The 17,215-nt window shown below is 38.6% G+C and overlaps 1 protein-coding gene across 1 annotated transcript in view; it reads left to right on the top strand.

Annotated features, from left to right (window-relative positions):
- NDUFAF2 (NADH:ubiquinone oxidoreductase complex assembly factor 2) overlaps positions 1-17,215 on the top strand; it is a 72,981-nt gene that overhangs the window by 32,984 nt on the left and 22,782 nt on the right. Inside the window, exon 2 of the mRNA XM_075079373.1 lies at positions 15,944-16,033. Within this exon, the coding sequence (XP_074935474.1) occupies positions 15,944-16,033 (90 nt within the window). The remainder of the gene's footprint in view (positions 1-15,943; positions 16,034-17,215) is intronic.

The following is a 17,215-nucleotide window of genomic DNA, read 5'->3' as shown; positions in this document are numbered from 1 at the left end:
ATCGTGATGTCAGAGATTTATGCATGCAACTCCCAATGTGTAGCAAGGCAGCTATACTTACTGAGTTGTATTCAGAAGCCTTTTCCTCATAGTTAGTAGTCTGCACCCGCGCCATACTATGCTGCAATTCCATCATGTCTTGCCAAGCTTAGGAGAGTAAATTTTTTTTTCTTTTGAGGTCAGAAACTGTTAAGGGAGTTTTCCGTAGCTGGACAGTGCAGAGCTGTGCTTTAGTATGATTAGAGACAAGTCTTGTTTAGTCTTCATATCAGTAAGGTTTCTTAGTCTATGGAGACATTTAAGAATGAAAGAGTTTGTGTGATATCTTAATATAAAATCACAGGGACATAGTTGCTCAAACCAGAAAGAAATTATTCAGAATTCTAATGAGATTAATTGAATAACTTTGCAATAATGAGAATCTCTATGAATGTCATTATTTCTGAGAGTTTATGTTTTAGAGATTAAACTGTTAGGTGTAGTAAAGTAACTCTCTTTAATTTTACATCTAAGATTTAAAATATGTTTTAGGAACCTACGAGCCTTTGATGTACCTGGAAATGAAGTTCTTTGGTTGTAGAGTTCATAAGCCTCGCAGCTTGTTCTTTCAGTGGTCATAAATTCCATGTATCAAACAACTGTTATTATGGTTATTACAAGCTATGCAAGTCTAAAAATTGCAGTCCAAAGGCAGGCTTTCTTCTTTTCTTTCATTGGCACCAGCATAAATGCTTTCGTGTAGAAACCTTTATGTGTGCTTACTGGCTACAATAGTTGCACTGAGTGCTTTAGCTTCTAGTAACAGCAAAATACTCTAAAATCAATGGGCACACAACTGAGTATTTAAATACTTGATGATTAGGTGTGCACTTATTGCAAATGCCCATGGACCTCAGTATTTACCGTTTAGTCTAAAATTTGCTTAGTTAACTGGAACTGTGGAAGTAGAAAGTAGGAAAAATTGTTACGTGGCGACTGCATGTTGCTTTTTGCATGTGCATTTGTTTTTCTAACTTGCAAAGTGACCACAGAAACTCTTCAGATTTGAGTAGAAAAATAAACTAATGAGTTGACTCGGGTCTTTCAGATAGTTCTTGCTCCCTGCTGTCCCAATTTATCCTTTGTCTGCTCAAAGTAGCTTTGAAAACAGGTCAGGCACTGCTGCAGTACCTTGGCAATGTGATTTGATTTTTTTTTTTTTTTTTTTTACTTCTTCACCACCTACACCATTCTGAGCTCACCAAAACCAGCTAAAACGTTTTTTCTTTTTCTCCAAAGTCAGTGTTACTGGAAAATACTTCAACTAATGGATTAGTACTGGTCAGCTTAAAGAAAAAAAACTCTCTAAGCAAAGGTTTAAAAGTAACCTGACAATGTAAGGTAAGAGTTAAATCAGGCAAAAATTTTCAGCAGTTTAAAGATAAATGATTCCAGGTTGCTAATGTTAATCCACTAAACTGTTGTACTTTCTGTTAAATATTGTTTCATTTCATTTTTAAAAATAACTAGTTACCTTTGAAATACTTATTTTTCTTAAAACTCTAACCAAGTGAAGGTTTAAAAAAATTCCTATATGTAATGAAATATGACATTTTGCAAACTTCAAATATTAAAATCTATAGAAGTACATACTAACCTGAAAAACAATGACAATTAAGTTGCTATAAGCATTAGTATAGCATTCTTTTGCAAAACATTTTACTAATTATGGTTCCAATATATTTCCTATTTTAAAATTCAATAACTTTTTAATATTGAATATGTAACATATGTATATAATAAAGATATGTGAAAATGCATACCAGAAATCTGTTGTAATTACAAGCAAACTTGAAAGTAAATAAAAATACAATGAGTGATGAAGATGAAAATATGTTGCACTCACATTTCAAGTGTCAAACTAGTGAGTCAGAAGCATGTTTAGAAAGTTGTTTCTGAATGAGTGTACACCCTTTTTTAGGTATCTCATTTTAAGCACCCCACCTTTCAGCCGTCATACATTTTAAACAAATCAGGATACAAGAGTAGAATTGTGGGGAGTTTTTTGACCTGTTAACTGTCTACCCAGCTTCTTAAGGATCCTGATGGTCAAACGCTATTATAATAATTACTATAAATTACAAATGATGGGGCATTTCCTCTCTTTTTTAGAACAGAAATGAGAGGTTTGGATTCAGGATGTATACCCCTATGATAAAGACCATGTCATATCTGTAATATTAAGCCCTCTTCAATAATATTTTTACTGTCTTACAGTGAAAGACATGATTTGCTTATGGGGTAAGGTGTTCAGTTAGTTTATCTTGAGTAGAAAATTTAACTTTCAAGTTGGAAATAAGTGATGATAACATACTTTTGTTTTAACTCACTACTGCAATACGTACGTGCTACATAATACCGGTATTTTGAAGCACAGGGAATTTTTGTGATATGTTTTGAGCTATCAGTTCAACATAAGTGCTTCTTTCACAGGTCAGGTAATGTTCATGTTCTTAGTTTTTTTCCAATACCAATTTTTGTTTCATCTCAAATGTGATTCTTTGGAACCATTTAAAGCTCAATCCAAGTGAAAGGTCTGCATTTTCAAACAGAAACTTCAGTATTGTTTTATATAAAGCATGATTAAAACTTCTGGATGCAAAACATGGTTGCAAGATTCTGCTGTTCAGCCCTTCAGACCCGTGGTTGTGTTCTCAGCTAGGCAGCAGTGCCCTGTGTGCACACTAGGACACTGTGGAATAACAGCATTTGTCATGTCGGTGTCTGTGTCTTCACAGCCCTTTAGGTTGCTTTATCCAAGAGCTGAGGAAAAGGAGTTCTGGTTGCCACTTTACCTGGTTGTGTCAATTGTGGCTGCCTCACCTCACAAAACATATCTTTGCCATGAGGTTATTTATAAAAGTACAAACTTCGTGTCAGACCCAGCTGCATGACAAAATGGGAAATGTTTTCTTACTTGGCGGCCCTGGCAGTCTCTACTGTTATTTACATTTATTTCAGTCTTTTGTTAGGTATTTTACTTCCTTGAAGCTGTATAGTGTTTCTCTTGACTCCAGTAGGCTACAGTTAGTGGACGTCACTGCAAACCATTTGTGTGTTCAGGGTCGTGCTGTAGTCATTTGTCCTGTTGTATTAAATTGCTTCCTCTTCTCCCAAGGAAGAGCTCTTACTCTTTTCTGAGATCACGCCAGTCCTTCTCTTGCCTAGAGGCTGTCCCTCTGACTCTACACTAACCTGTTCCCTTTATCAGCTTTCCTTTGAAAACGGTGTTTTGGTGGTCATCACCCTAGCTAAAAATGACAGTGAAATGCAAAGCGGACTGGCAGGGTTCCACATGTGGTGTTCTGAGAGGACCACACCAGGTTTAGGCCCTGTTCTCTGATATTACCCACTGCTTCATCCCTTGTCACCTTTTTCGTTGTGCTTTACAACAGTATTTCTTGTTTTCTTCCCAAAGCCATATTTCAAGCTATGAAGAGAAGCTTTTCACCATCTGGATGAACTGACAGGCTTATTTGAATAGAATATACTCATTCAATGTGTTTCTTGAGTTGACTGTGACATTTGCAGAGGGGGTCAGGAGCACAGTCTTGTTCTACTCAGATTTTCAGCCACACCTCCAACTAGAGGGGGACCATTTCTACCTCCTGAGTCTGAAATATTAGGACCTCTATTCACATCTTGCTCACATGCGAAGTTTGCAAGAGTTTTTGTGTAATTGCTTTACACAAGGTGAGAACAAGCAGCTTAACTACAGTAGGAGTTTATTTGTTGTGTTACTTTGATGTATCTGCATCCCACTTTTTCATCTGAGTCTGTATTTGTGAGACTTCTGTTAGTGAAAGCACTAGGTGGCATTTATGTATATATATACCTCTTACATTCTTAAAATGCTCTGTCTTGACGTATACGAATAGTGCAAGTGCAGCTTTAGAAGTTGCACTCCTGTGTTGACTATGGCTGAAATACATGAGCGTTCTCCCCTATACTCTGCAAAGAAAAGCAAACATAATAAAATAGCAGTATTAGTATTCTCTAATCCTTCAAGTGCTATACACAGTATCAGCTGTAATTGTATTCAGACCATAAGACTGAATTCTCTTTGTGAATCTCAAACCTATAATCCTTTTGTAAAATTTATTAGAACTTCCTAAAAAACAGAAATAGCATTAGCTCCTTGAGAGTGTATGTGCAGCTAGCTGTAATAATTCCATTTATTCTGAAAAAAAATGGAGATGGTAAATGAGCTTTGGCAAATTATTTGTAATTGAAATATAATTAATCATCCAAACCAGACTGTTACCGCTGCTGTATTGGGTCATATTGCTTAACTGATGTTCTCCACAGCTGTAACTTTCTTTTAATTTCATTTACAATTCATACCCTTGCTGTCATTTCCCCATTTCTTTTCCCTGCATGGCTGCCTTCTTGTTTATCTTCCTGCATTATGTTTTTATTTCTAGAGTACAAGTTATTGTACACTTTCTATCTGCTTGCTAAATTCCCTTTATACATGCTAAATCCCCATTTTAAGCCATTTTTCATACATTTACAGAAAATATTCAGTACTTCATTCCTGGATTTATTCACATTATGACAGTAATTCGTAGAAGACTGTTTCTTGAATCTGATAGACCAAAACAAACCAGAAGAACAGTTGGGAGAAAGCTTCCGCATGACAGAGCACCAAGCATCCATCAGCTCTACGAGGAAGTGACATTTGTACAAGTATCATTTACACTTTTGTTGCAAAAAGAATGTAATGTTGGATATTTCTAGTAAGCTTATTGCAGAGTCATTTACAAAGCAGTGGTTCTTTGTAAAGTTGTAGTGTCCTTCAGTGAGCAGGGAACAGAAACTGGTGTTGGTGCATCCTGCTACCAGATGAAGAGAGCCTGGGGATTGCAATGACAATGGGCGTTTAGCAGAGGGTTTTTAAATCTCCACTGAAGGAGCTTGCTACTTGGACAAACTGCCCTAAAAGGTGTTTTCACATGAGTTCACCACCAGAGTCTTGGATATACCAGGCTTTCAAAACATAAGGTTTGCTTAAACATATATAAAAGCCATGGGCTCTGATCCCTCAGGAAGTTACAGGTTTAGCATTTCCAGATTATTAAATTTGTCAATCCTAAAATGTAAATACAGAACACAGAATGCCTTTTTTCATACATTTATGACACAGATGTAGGTGAATACATGTTGACTGCTCAGAAGCCCACAATTATAGAACCATAGAACGGTTTGGGTTGGAAGGGACCTTAAAGGGCCTCTAGTTCCAACCCCCTGCCATGGGCAGGGACACCTACCACTAGACCAAGTTGCTGAAAGCCCCATCCAACCTGGCCTTGAACACTTCCAGGGAGGGGGCATCTATAACTTCTCTGGGCAACCTGTTCCAGTGCCTCACCACCCTCATAGTGAAGAATTTCTTTCTTTTATCTAATCTGCCCTCTTGCAGTTGAAACCCATTATTCCTCATCCTGTCACTACATGCCCTTGTAACAAGTCCCTCTCCAGCTTTCTTGTAGGTCCCTTTCAGGTACTGGAAGGCTGTAATAAGGTCTCCCCAGAGCCTTTGCTTCTCCAGCCTGAACAACCCCAACTCTCTCAGACTTTCCTCATAGCAGAGGTGCTCCAGCCCTCGGATCATTTTTGTGGCCTCCTCTGGACCTGCTTCAACAGGTCCACATCCTTCTTGTGTTCAGGACTCCAGAGCTGGACACAGCAGTCCAGGTAGAGTCTCACCAGAGTGGAGCAGAGGGGCAGAATCACTTCCCTCAGCCTGCTGGCCACACTGCTTTTGATGCAGCCCCAGATACAGTTGGTTTTCTGGGCTGTGAGCACATGCTGATTTGGTCCTTGTTTTACTTGCTGTCATTGGCTAGAGCTGAGGGTTTGGCGATTTTTATGGGGAGTGGTGAGGGGGTTTTATTATTTTTTTGCTTATTTGGCTGTAGAGAAGATACTGCAGAACATTTGGATCCAGAGAACTCTCTGGTTTCCTTGTCTTCTGTTATATTTAAGGCCAGTTTTAATCTTGCTCCAGCCATGCCTTGGCCCTCCTGACCCCCATCCCTACACAGCTGGGCAGTGTCCCTATACTCTTCCCAGGATACCTGTCCCTGCTTCCACTGCCTGTGCAGTTCCCTCTTGCTCTTTAGTTTAGCCAGCGTGTCTCGACCCAGCCATGTGGGTGTCCTCCCTTCCTTGCCTGATTTCTTACACCTGGGAACTGAGAGCTCTTGTGCTTTATGGAATGCATCCTTAAAGATCTGCCAGCTTTGCTCTGTTCCCTTGCCCCTGAGGACCGTTTCCCAGGGGGTCCTGCTAACTAATTCACTGAAGAGCTGGAAGTCCGCTTTCCTAAAATTTAGGGTCCTGACTATACTCCTCGCTTTTCCCATATCGCTCAGAAGTGTGAACTCTGGTGCATGATCACTGCAGCCCAGGCTGCCTCCAATGTTGACATCACTGAAGAGCTCACTTGCATTGGTGACCATCAGGTCTAGTATTGCATTCCCTCAGGTAGGGCTGTCTATCAGCTGGCTCAAGAAGTTATCCTCAGTGCATTCTAGGAATCTCCTGGAGTGCCTACAGCTCACCATGCCACTTTTCTAGCAAATGTCGGGGTGGTTGAAGTCCCCCTGTAGGATGAGAGCCTGCAAGCGCGAAGCCTGCTAGAGCTGGAGGAAGAAGGCTTCGTCGGTATGCTTCCTTTGATCAGGCAGCCTGTAGTAGACACCAACCACAAGGTTCCCGTTGTTGCCTCTGTCTCTGAATCTTACCCATAAATTTTTGACCTGCTCCTGGTTATTCTTCAGGGACAGTTCTTCACACTGTATCGATTTTTTGATGTATTTTATACTTTGTATTTCTGGCTGTGGCTTGATGCCATTAAACTCAATAGAAAGCTCATTGACTTTTGTGCATGTGTGTTTTGGCTTTACTTGTCATAAAAATATCAGATTGCTCCTTGCAGATTCCCTCCTGCCAAGTCCAAAGTAAAAAGTGGCATCTTCCATTAATGATTAGCTAGAATACTTTCTAGAGTTTTTGATGATGTTTATAAAACCAGAAGTATAATATTTAAATGAAACATTTATTGTAAATTTTCTTTAAAACTTTAGCTTTCCATAGCAAAAGTTGTTTTAATTTAGAAAAAAATACTTGTCTATACTTCAGCAAACAGTTAAGAGACATTTAAATACATTTGGCCATAATCCGTATAGAAATGGTTAAACTATTGGCAGTTGGAGCAATCAGGCAGAAATACGGTTTTTAATTTTAAAAGACCGGTCTGAAGGAGAAAGTGGGACACCTGTATGTTAGTGTTTTGAATTTCTTGATTCTCTAATCATTAGTTTAAATTACTTCTGGGACCCTTTTCCTACTAAATTTTGCTTAAAGTTTGAATTGAGAAACATTCTGAAGATCACCTTTGAAGACTTGGTTCTAAAATGTACTAAGCTCTTTCAGTAAAGGTAACCGTACTAACAATGATGTGGTACTATATGGTTGGTCTTAGTAAACTGAATGGAGGAACAGTGTATTGAGAGGACACCTACTTCTGATTTCAGCAAGGTCTGCTGTTGTAGATCACCTTTGAAAAATGTCATTCTTGACAGACACGTGTAGGGCAGAGTCCTAGACTAGGGAGGTCTTCAAAAATATATCATAGACATACAACTAGGAGAGTGGAGGGATACATGGGCGTTTGAAAAACAATAAAACCCAAAGCCTGTGTTGTTTTCTTTTTTAACTCATTATGCACATTTTAACTACAGCAAATGCACTTTGTAAACTCAGAGTTCGTTTTAAATTTTTTTCTCTTTTTTATTTTTCTTTTTCTTCCCCACTCCCATCCTACCCCAGTCCTTCCTGCTAATTTTGTCAGTGTTTTTCCAAAGTCTCATTGGTCTATGCCACGTCTTTACTATCAGCACTTTGGCTGAGTAACTGTCATTTGAACATTGCTGTTACCTATCTTACACATATTATGTTACAGTATTTTTTTTCTGAAAGCATAATTAGGTAATGGGTCACAGAAAATGTGTATATGTACATATGTCTATATACATTCAATATGTCACTTACTGGATGTATGCAATGGAGTGGTTAAGCAAAAATGTGATTAGCGTGGACCAATGACCCTCACGAGCATAGGCCTTTTGATTTAAAAGGGGAAGAAAAAATCTGCCATTTGTGTCAAACTGCAAAATTTTAATATGCATAGCTGGTTTTAACTGCAAAATGGAATCATGTTGCAGCCGGACACTCTAGATGTCTGACAGATTGTCTTTTCAGAGGGCTGAGGGATAAGCTTGTTCTGCATTAAGCTAAATACAGAATATATCTGTCCAAAGAAACAAAGAAGCTAACAGCATCAAAATCATTCTAGTTAGCAAACAAAAGATAGAAATTGCTGTATCAAATCAGAATGAATCAATATAGGCCTGGTTACCCTGCAACATTACTTGTGTTGTGTTGGGTTAAAAAGGGTAGGATTGAGTTGTTGCTTGTTTGGAAGGTGCTGTTCTAAGTCTTTCTTGTTTACTTTAAGGAAAATTGGCAAAATTTCTTTATCTAACGTGATAAGGTTTTTAATTTCCTTACAGTCATACTTGAAACTTGAGCAGTTTCTCCTGTTACATCTGCATGTAAATAATTTTCCTGCACTTAAGAAATGAAAATTTTCTCAGAAATAAAGAATGTGGCTCTTGTTTCAGGGAATAATGTGTGGTCCTCCTTCTGGGCATAGGTTTATTTGGGTTTTGTTTGCTTGCCAAGGGTGTATATATTCACCGAATCACAGGATCACAGGATGGAAGGGACCTCAGGGATCATCTAGTCCAACCTTTCTAGGAAGAGCACAGCCTAGACAAGATGTCCCAGCACCCTGTCCAGAAGGCTCTTGAAGTTGTCCAACGTGGCCGAGTCAACCACTTCCCTGGGGAGATTATTCCAATGGTGACTGTCCTCACTGTGAAAAATTTCCCTCTCATGTCCAATCGGAGTCTTCCCAAGAGCAACTTGTGTCCATTCCCCCTTGTCCTCTCCATGTGACTCCTTGTAAAAAGGGAGCCTCCCTCTTCTTTGTAGCTGCCCCTTAAGTACTGGTACATGGTGATGAGATCCCCTCTGAGCCTCCTTTTCTCAAGGCTGAACAAACCCAGTTCTCCCAGCCTATCCTCGTATGGCAGGCTTCCCAGTCCTTTGATCATCTTGGTGGCCCTTCTCTGGACCCCTTCCAGCCTGTCCACATCCTTTTTGTATAGTGGGGACCAGAACTGTACACGGTACTGCAGGTGTGGCCTGACCAGCGCTGAGTAGAGCGGGATAATGACTTCTTTCTCTCTGCTGGTGATGCCCTTTTTGATGCAACCCAGCATCCTGTTGGCCTTCTTGGCTGCAGCAGCACACTGTTCGCTCATGTTGAGCTTTCTGTCCACCAGGACCCCCCAGGTCCCTTTTGACAGAGCTGCTCTCCAGCCAGGTGGATCCCAGTCTGTGCTGCACTCCCGCATTATGTTTTCCCAGGTGCAAGACCTTACATTTGTCCTTGCTGAGCTTCATAAGGTTCTTGCTGGCCCACTCTTCCAGCCTATCCAGATCTCCCTGCAGAACAGCTCTCCCTTCTGCAGTGTCTACTTCCCCGCTCAATTTGGTGTCATCCACAAACTTCATCAGGCTACCCTTGATCCTGTTATCCAGATCACTTATGAAGGTGTTGGATAACATTGGGCCCAATATTGATCCCTCCTGGGGGACTCCGTTTGTGGCAGGTTGCCACTTGGAAAAGGAGCTCTTTACCACCACCCTTTGGGTGTGGCCTGTCAGCCAGTTCCCCACCCACTGCACAGACCACTTGTCTAGGCCATAATGCCTCAATTTCTGCAGGAGGCAGCCGTCGGGGTCCGTATCACAGGCCTTGGAGAAGTCCAGGTAGACAATGTCCACTGCCCGCCCCTTGTCAACCAGGCAAGTCACTTTGTCATAGAAGGCCACCAGATTTGTCAAGCATGATCTGCCTTTACTGAAGCCATGTTGGCTGTTCCCAATCACGTGCTTCGTTTGACTTGTGATGGCCCCAGGAGGATTTGTTTCATAACTTTCCCAGGGATTGAATTATAGATCAATTGCTAGCTAGTAAATAGTTGGGTAGTAAGTCTTGTTTGCAAGAACTTCAATGTTTAGCAGGTATGCTTGTAAGAAGAGCAGAATCTAGATGGTGTCCAGAGTCAGATTTGTTGAGATTACTTTCTGCATTAAAATTTGGGACAAAATCAGGCTAACAATACTGTAAGTGCATGTTGGTCACATTTACAAGAGTGAGGACTTCTCCAGAGCACAAACAGTCCATCCTAGAGAAGCTGTTGAAGGTGATTTAAGTACAGATCCCTTTCCCTGGGAAACTGACAGTGGAAGCTGTCAAGATGGGAAAAGTCCGTGTCAGTGGAAATTTCAGAGGACAAGCAAAGCCTTCTGGGACAGCATCAGATGTGCTGTGATTATGTTAATACCCATTTCTGACAAAAGGAATGATGTTGCACATGCTCTGGCAAAGCTAGAACTCTCTCATCTAAATTCCACATCAAAATTTGACATCTTCTCTGGTTGCTTAATGAGAAATAAAACCAAAAAGCTTACTCACCTCCAAGAGACCCAGACCCATAAGTCAGATTTTATCTATGTTTAAACTACGTAGACTGCAGGGTTGTACATTGCCTAGAGGCTGCAGTAAATGTATATGCTGTTTGGGCTAGTGTTACCTGCTGGGGCTGAAGTCCAGAAGACTGTCAAACTCAGAGATAAGGTGGGAAAAATTATCAAAGCTCTGAATTTGCTGTGGCTAGCGTTTCTGGGATGTAAATAAACTCTCTCAAAACTATCTTGGCTGTCTTCAGTTTCTGTTGCAATATGCGCCTACCCTTAACCTTTTTGTATTATGTCAAATGCATTGTTAGTGGGATAGAGATAATAGTTAATGAATTGTATTGGCAAAATCTGTTAGCCATGTGAATTAAACATGGCAGACCATTTCCTCCTTACTGAACATTAGTTGTAAATGCTTTAAGAAATCAGGGCAAGGTGAGAACAATTATTTTGGTATGCAGTGTGGGGTAGTAGGAACAGCAATTAATACAAAATAACAAATTATACTAAGATGGTATAGCTATGGTACTGGCACTGTCAAAGCATTATTTTTGACCCTGAGTGCCTGGTACTTCCAGCTTTTTGGACTTGCTCATTCAGCACTTACGTACCAAGTTTAATATTGCTTGATCCTGCATCACTGTGAAACTGGAAATCACTGATCCTGGTTCTTTTGAGGTTAATGGAAATCAGAACCATAGAACAAAGCATCCTATGGCCTTATTTGCTGCTCTTAAAAGTTGAAATGAGTTTCTACTATGATTTTGTAAAGCATAAAGAGTTTAGATGACCTCAAGTATATGAATTATTAAAGAAAACATAACTACGTGTGTAAGTGATAGACGTTAGGAGCAAATATTAAAATTTTTGTATTTTATTTCAGACTTCTCTGTTGATTTATTGTATAAATAAATATGATGAGCTATTGAAAGTTATTAAAATTAATTAACATCATAGAAATGTAAATATTGAAAAAATAAAGTAAAAATTCTTTGGGGAAAAAGTATTATCTTAAAAATGTTGACATATATCCTAAGGTGGAGTTCATTCTTGCAGAAATACTGCAGTTCTGACCAGGAGCTAACATGAAGACAGTTGGAAACGAACAGGGTCCCTCAAGTGAAAATCTATCCAAAGGAGTGATCTAGGCTTGCACAAAGTAATGTTCACCTTTAAAAGGGTTGGTTTTCCCTTTCTCCACAACAAACTCTTTTTTCCTTCTCCTCCAATAGAGATGAGAACTTTGTATTTTGCTCTGAAGGTGATGGGCCACTCCTGCAACCTATAGAGGAAATAATTATTTTTTTGTTGCCTCTAGAAAAGTAGTTCTTTCTCTGCTTTGTGTGAAGAGCTGCTGGTAGTTCAGTTGCTTTGCTAACTTAGGTACTGCTTCATATTTAGCAAAAACTACAACTTGTTGAGGTGTTACTAGACAAGAGGAAAGAAATGGGGGTCCATTGTGTTGAGCTTTGTAAGATACTGCTGAAAAAAACGTTAGAAACCTTTGTTTCCAGTAGGTAAAGTTTATGTTGTGTTACTGATGGTGAAATAACGTACCATTAGTAAATGAAGTACAATTTAATGTCTTCAGAGTACATACAGCTTCAGTAAATAGGTATGCTTTAAAAATGCTTGTTTCCTCATAAACAGTACAGCAGTGTTGTGCAACTGAAATTTAGTCCATTTGTCTTAATTAACAAAGGCTGCATATTCCATCTGTCCATTAAAAAAAAATTTCTTTTGTCTAAGTAATTGATAAAGTGTTTCCTCCATGTACTCTTACTGAGCAGACAGTGCAAATCAGCAAGCCAAAAGTCTCCTAGTCCTGAGTTCTCATGTACAGCTGAGACTAACTCAGTTTGAATGAGAATTGCGAATTGTTGCTTTAATGTGGTACCTCCATACATACACATGTGTGAAAGAGTCCCATTTCCATCTGCTTATTGCAAAACATACTGGTATTTTATAGCCGACAGGGGCTCTTGCACAGTTCAGGTACCAAAACCATCAAGTTACCTGCTGACAGTCCCGTTTATCTTGTTACTGATCATAGTTTGTTCTAGCTGTACACATTAGACGAACTTGTTTGGAGGTCAACAGAGAAATCTGTTTCACATAACAGTTCTGTGAACAGTGAAAATCGATCTAGGGCTGCTGGACATCTTTAAAATAGCGTGTGTATATATGGTTATTCCTCCCATATCAAGTTCTTAAAACTATTTGGTTATAGAACAATAAAAATGTGGGATTATTAATTATTTAACTTTATTTTGATCTGGAAGGTTCTTCAGTGGGTTTTTCTTAATGTAAATGTGGATATATCAGATTTAGTGACTGCAGCGGAAACAACTAGGATGTTTTGTTCATAGAAGAGGAGCTCTTCCTTGGAGGAAACGGAAAAATTAAAATACTCATAATATCTGTGCATATCTACAGTTAACCATGTTTTTTTTGTGGAAATACGGCTCAGTTTCTAGGCTTCATAGACAATGGATATGGCTGTAGAAATTTAGCAGATAATTCATTTAAGTCATTTGCTACACCTTCACATTTCACTTACTATTTCGCTGCCAGCTTTGGCTACCCCTTTCTCATGCTGGCAGGCTGCCTAACTTCTCTTAAACTCTCTTGTTTTCAGGCCGTTATACAAATTCACTTCAGCCATCACACATTGACTTTCAGATAGACTGGGACAAAAAGGCTTTTATATATATATATATATTTGTACAGTAAGAAAGTATATAAATCTAAAATGTGTAAATACTGTATCACTTGCTGAAAGATCTGTCCATTTCTTAGACTCCTTGGCCATTTTGCCTGCTTGTAACTCCTGCAAAGTTGCAAATCTTGGCTACTTCAGTATTTCGTGTGCTATGTATTCCGTACATCTGTTAAATTCTTTCTGAAGTAATCTGGTTTTTGTTTTGTAAGTTATTGGCTGTTATTCTTTGGATATGTTGTGTCTTATATAAACCCGACTTGAAGTATTAATGGTGCTTCTATGTTTCTAAGATCTAGTGGTCACATGAAAATGAGGTTAATTTTAAAGTTAAAACTCTAAATACTGGTTCTTATATTGCTATTTGTAATTGCTTCCTGTATATACTTAGAAGTGAAGTTTCTTGAGTTGGAGTAGCAGAGAACACAGTGTTTATTTGAAAACATGTGAATGAATTAGTCTATATAAATCAAGACAGTCAATACCTTTCATATATAAAAAAACCACACTTCTTAACTGTAAAACGTTTTAATTACATCTAAAGTGGACTGAGCGTGATCTTCAATAGAAAAGTCTATGTCAACTATTTGTCAGTGGTGGTCTGCAAAAGAAACCTAGTGGACAAGGCAAATCGGGCAGAAGTGAAGTGTCGTGTGTACATCACAAATGCAGAGAGGCTTAAAAGCCACCAGCACTACTGTGTGATGATTCTTCAAAATAACATCTTTGCGAAATGACTTTCTGAGTTTGGCTCTACAATGTGATTTGAGCGTGGGATCTGGAGAAATAATTTTTTACATGTGTCTTATAAAAGCTTGTAGCAGAAGATAAAGTGGTGTATTTTGTTAAAAGTAGATTAGTTAAAAACGTTTTATTTGGGAATGTATAAAGACACAACATCAATCACGAGTCATGGAAGCAAGTAGAAAACTACAGTTCTTCATTACTTTTGCTTACGTCAGTTTACTTAGGCTGTTCTACCTGTATAGGAGTCAAATTACGGACTGCTTTTTAAAAGGTTCTGTGCTAACAGTGAAATCTAGTGAATTTCCAACAGTGGAGAAGAGTGTTAGTTCTGAGACTTACATAGGATCAGACCTAATTAGATAGGTCTTCAGCTTTTCTGGAAACCTGTATGGGAAGAACGTAATTCTGTAATTTTGTTTTGCTTTGTAGATTAAGAGTTTGAGAAATTGAATTATACATGGTATTGTTGAAAGGAAATTATTTTAAAGCAAGTGAATGAAGTATAATATCTTCAACATAGGAATTGTGTACTTATAAAACAAATAAGTATAAATCGTGTATCTTTCAACACTGATTAAAAATACCTGATCTTGGAGGTGAAAGTATGCTACATTATTTTCTTTGCCTGATAGCATATCTGAAACAGTAAAAATGTTGCATTGCTTAAAAATAAAAAGAAATATTATAAAGCTAAAGAAAGTACTTAGAAAAGGAATTGCAGTTTCTATACAAGTTCTTATTTTACTGTATTAAATACTTAATAACAAACAATAGTATTAAGTTTAGCTATTAATTTTGAGTGGTAACTGATGACTGCTATCAGTTTTAAAATAACTTCATTTTAAATACTTGTTGAAAGCATACTGAAGGAATGAACTGCATTAATCACATAATTATGACAAAAATATTTTATGCCGATACCTCTTTGTGTTTCCTTAAAAGGCCAGATTTCTCCATATCAGCTTCCCAAGAAGAGAAAAAGCTGGCAGAAGAAGCCTGGGGAATGTTGTTAGGTTTTTTTCCCTGTGAGAGATGGAGAACTTGCACATCCTTCCAGTATCGGCTAATTTTAAAAAGCAAATTAAAATACTCTGTCTCTGTACAGTAGCATGACATCTGACAGTCAGTCTGCTGTGTGCTACTTCACCAGTTGAACCTTAATTCTTCCTCTTTGGCAGTAGGATAATCTGTGCGTGGGATGTAGATCCAGATTGTCCACACTGGGTCCCCTTTCAATATACTGAATGTTCGCTATCAGACAGCTACCTACTAGCTTTTGTTTTTTAACACAGAAAATATTTAGTTTCGATGCATATGTGAAAAACTCACATGCACAGGGCAGTTGCCAGTGATTGGAGATGATGTGGCCTGACTGCTTTGCAAAGCTAACCAGTGAACTTTCAGTGCTGGTTTTTGACTTGAGGACAGCATCAAGTTTCTGATCCCTCACCAGCAATGGTGTGGAAAATACCAAGGTGAGGGTAAAAACAGTTGGTAGAAAACTAATTGACAGTTCTTCAGAGAAGCATTCTCAAAGGGAGGGATTCATTAAGGGGGATAACTTGAGTTGAAATGTATTTGTTATTAATAGTCCGAGTCAACTCTAGACCATGCAAGCTTTTATTCAAGTTACTGAAACACATAGCATTTCAAACTGACATCTAGATGGTAATAATTTTCTGAGTATTTTATTCCTTCATTTTTTATCCTGTAGACGTCATTGCACTTGTGTAACTACAGTTCTTTCAAAACAATAACATAATCAGCAATTTAAATACAATATAGAAATACATTTAACTGCCTTTTTTTTTTTTTCTATAGGGCAGATAATACCAGAAAGAAGATTTGTAGAAGCAATAAATCGTCAAGCATATCTGTATGAAATGGGTGACTTTCCAACAGAATGGGAAGGTAAATCCTGAAATTTTTTGTTTTATTTCAAGATAATTTTGCCATTGAATGTAGGTTCAATGCTTTTAATGGAAAGCCTGACTATTGTCAGTTATCATTCATTTTGAGTAATGCAGACTTTTGTTTAACTGCCTAGTTATTATGAATTCTTAAAGTAACCCCTTTACAAATAGGATAAATTATGTTTAGGAAATCAGTACTTAATAAAAATGTAAATAAAGCCTGTGTGATCATGTCTTTCTCCTATTAAATGTTAAAATACTTGTGCCTGAGGGAGATCTGATAGAATAACCAAAACTACATGTGTTACACTTCCTAATTATGCCTTCACTACAGTGTTAATTTGTAGGTTAGTTGAATTATTGGTGGCGCAGTGATGGGGCTTCTTTCTTTACAGCAGTATTTGGCTTCCTATACTCTTCCTTGCACAATCTTGTAGTATGCTGGAGAACCTGTTAATAATTAACTATTTTCTCCACTGCTACTGATTAAAATTTTGTCCAAAAATTTGGACATAGAAAGAAATTCTGGGAGGTTAGAGGTTTTTGTGTTTTAGCCCCAACCAGCAACTGAACACCACACAACTGCTCTCTCACTCCCCCGACCCCTGTGGGATGGGGGAGAGAATTGGAAGAGCAAATGTAAGAAAACTCATGGGTTGACATGAGAAGAGTTTAATACTACTACTACTAAGAATAAGAAGAAAAGAAAAGTAACAAAAGAGAGAGGTGACATCTGGGGGGGACACACACCCCCAACAAGTGATGAAACTGTTCCCCACCTGCTGACTGACGCCACCAGTTCCTGAGCCATGATGACTTCCCCCCCAGCCAATGCCCCCCAGTTAATATACTGAGCGTGACATCATATGATATGGAATATCCCTTTGGCCAGTTTGGATCAGCTGTCTTGGCTGAGCCCTCTCCCCTTCCAGCATCTTGTGCACCCAGCAGAGCATGGGGAGCTAGAAAAGTCCTTGACTAGTGTAAGCTCTACTTGGCAACAAATAAAACATCAGTGTGTTATCAATATTATTCTCATACTAAATCCAAAACACAGCGCTGTATCAGCTACAGTGAAGAAACTTAACTCTATCTCAGCCGAAACCATGACAGTGGTGTTCCTTAGGATTAGCTGAGCAGCCCTGGGACAAAGAGAGAAAGGAGAGAGGGAGTGTGTGTT

This window comes from Phalacrocorax aristotelis, chromosome Z, assembly GCF_949628215.1.
Source record: "Phalacrocorax aristotelis chromosome Z, bGulAri2.1, whole genome shotgun sequence".
Lineage (NCBI taxonomy): Eukaryota > Metazoa > Chordata > Aves > Suliformes > Phalacrocoracidae > Phalacrocorax > Phalacrocorax aristotelis.
Note: the sequence above shows the minus strand (reverse complement) of the source record. Positions and strands in the feature narration are given on the sequence as shown.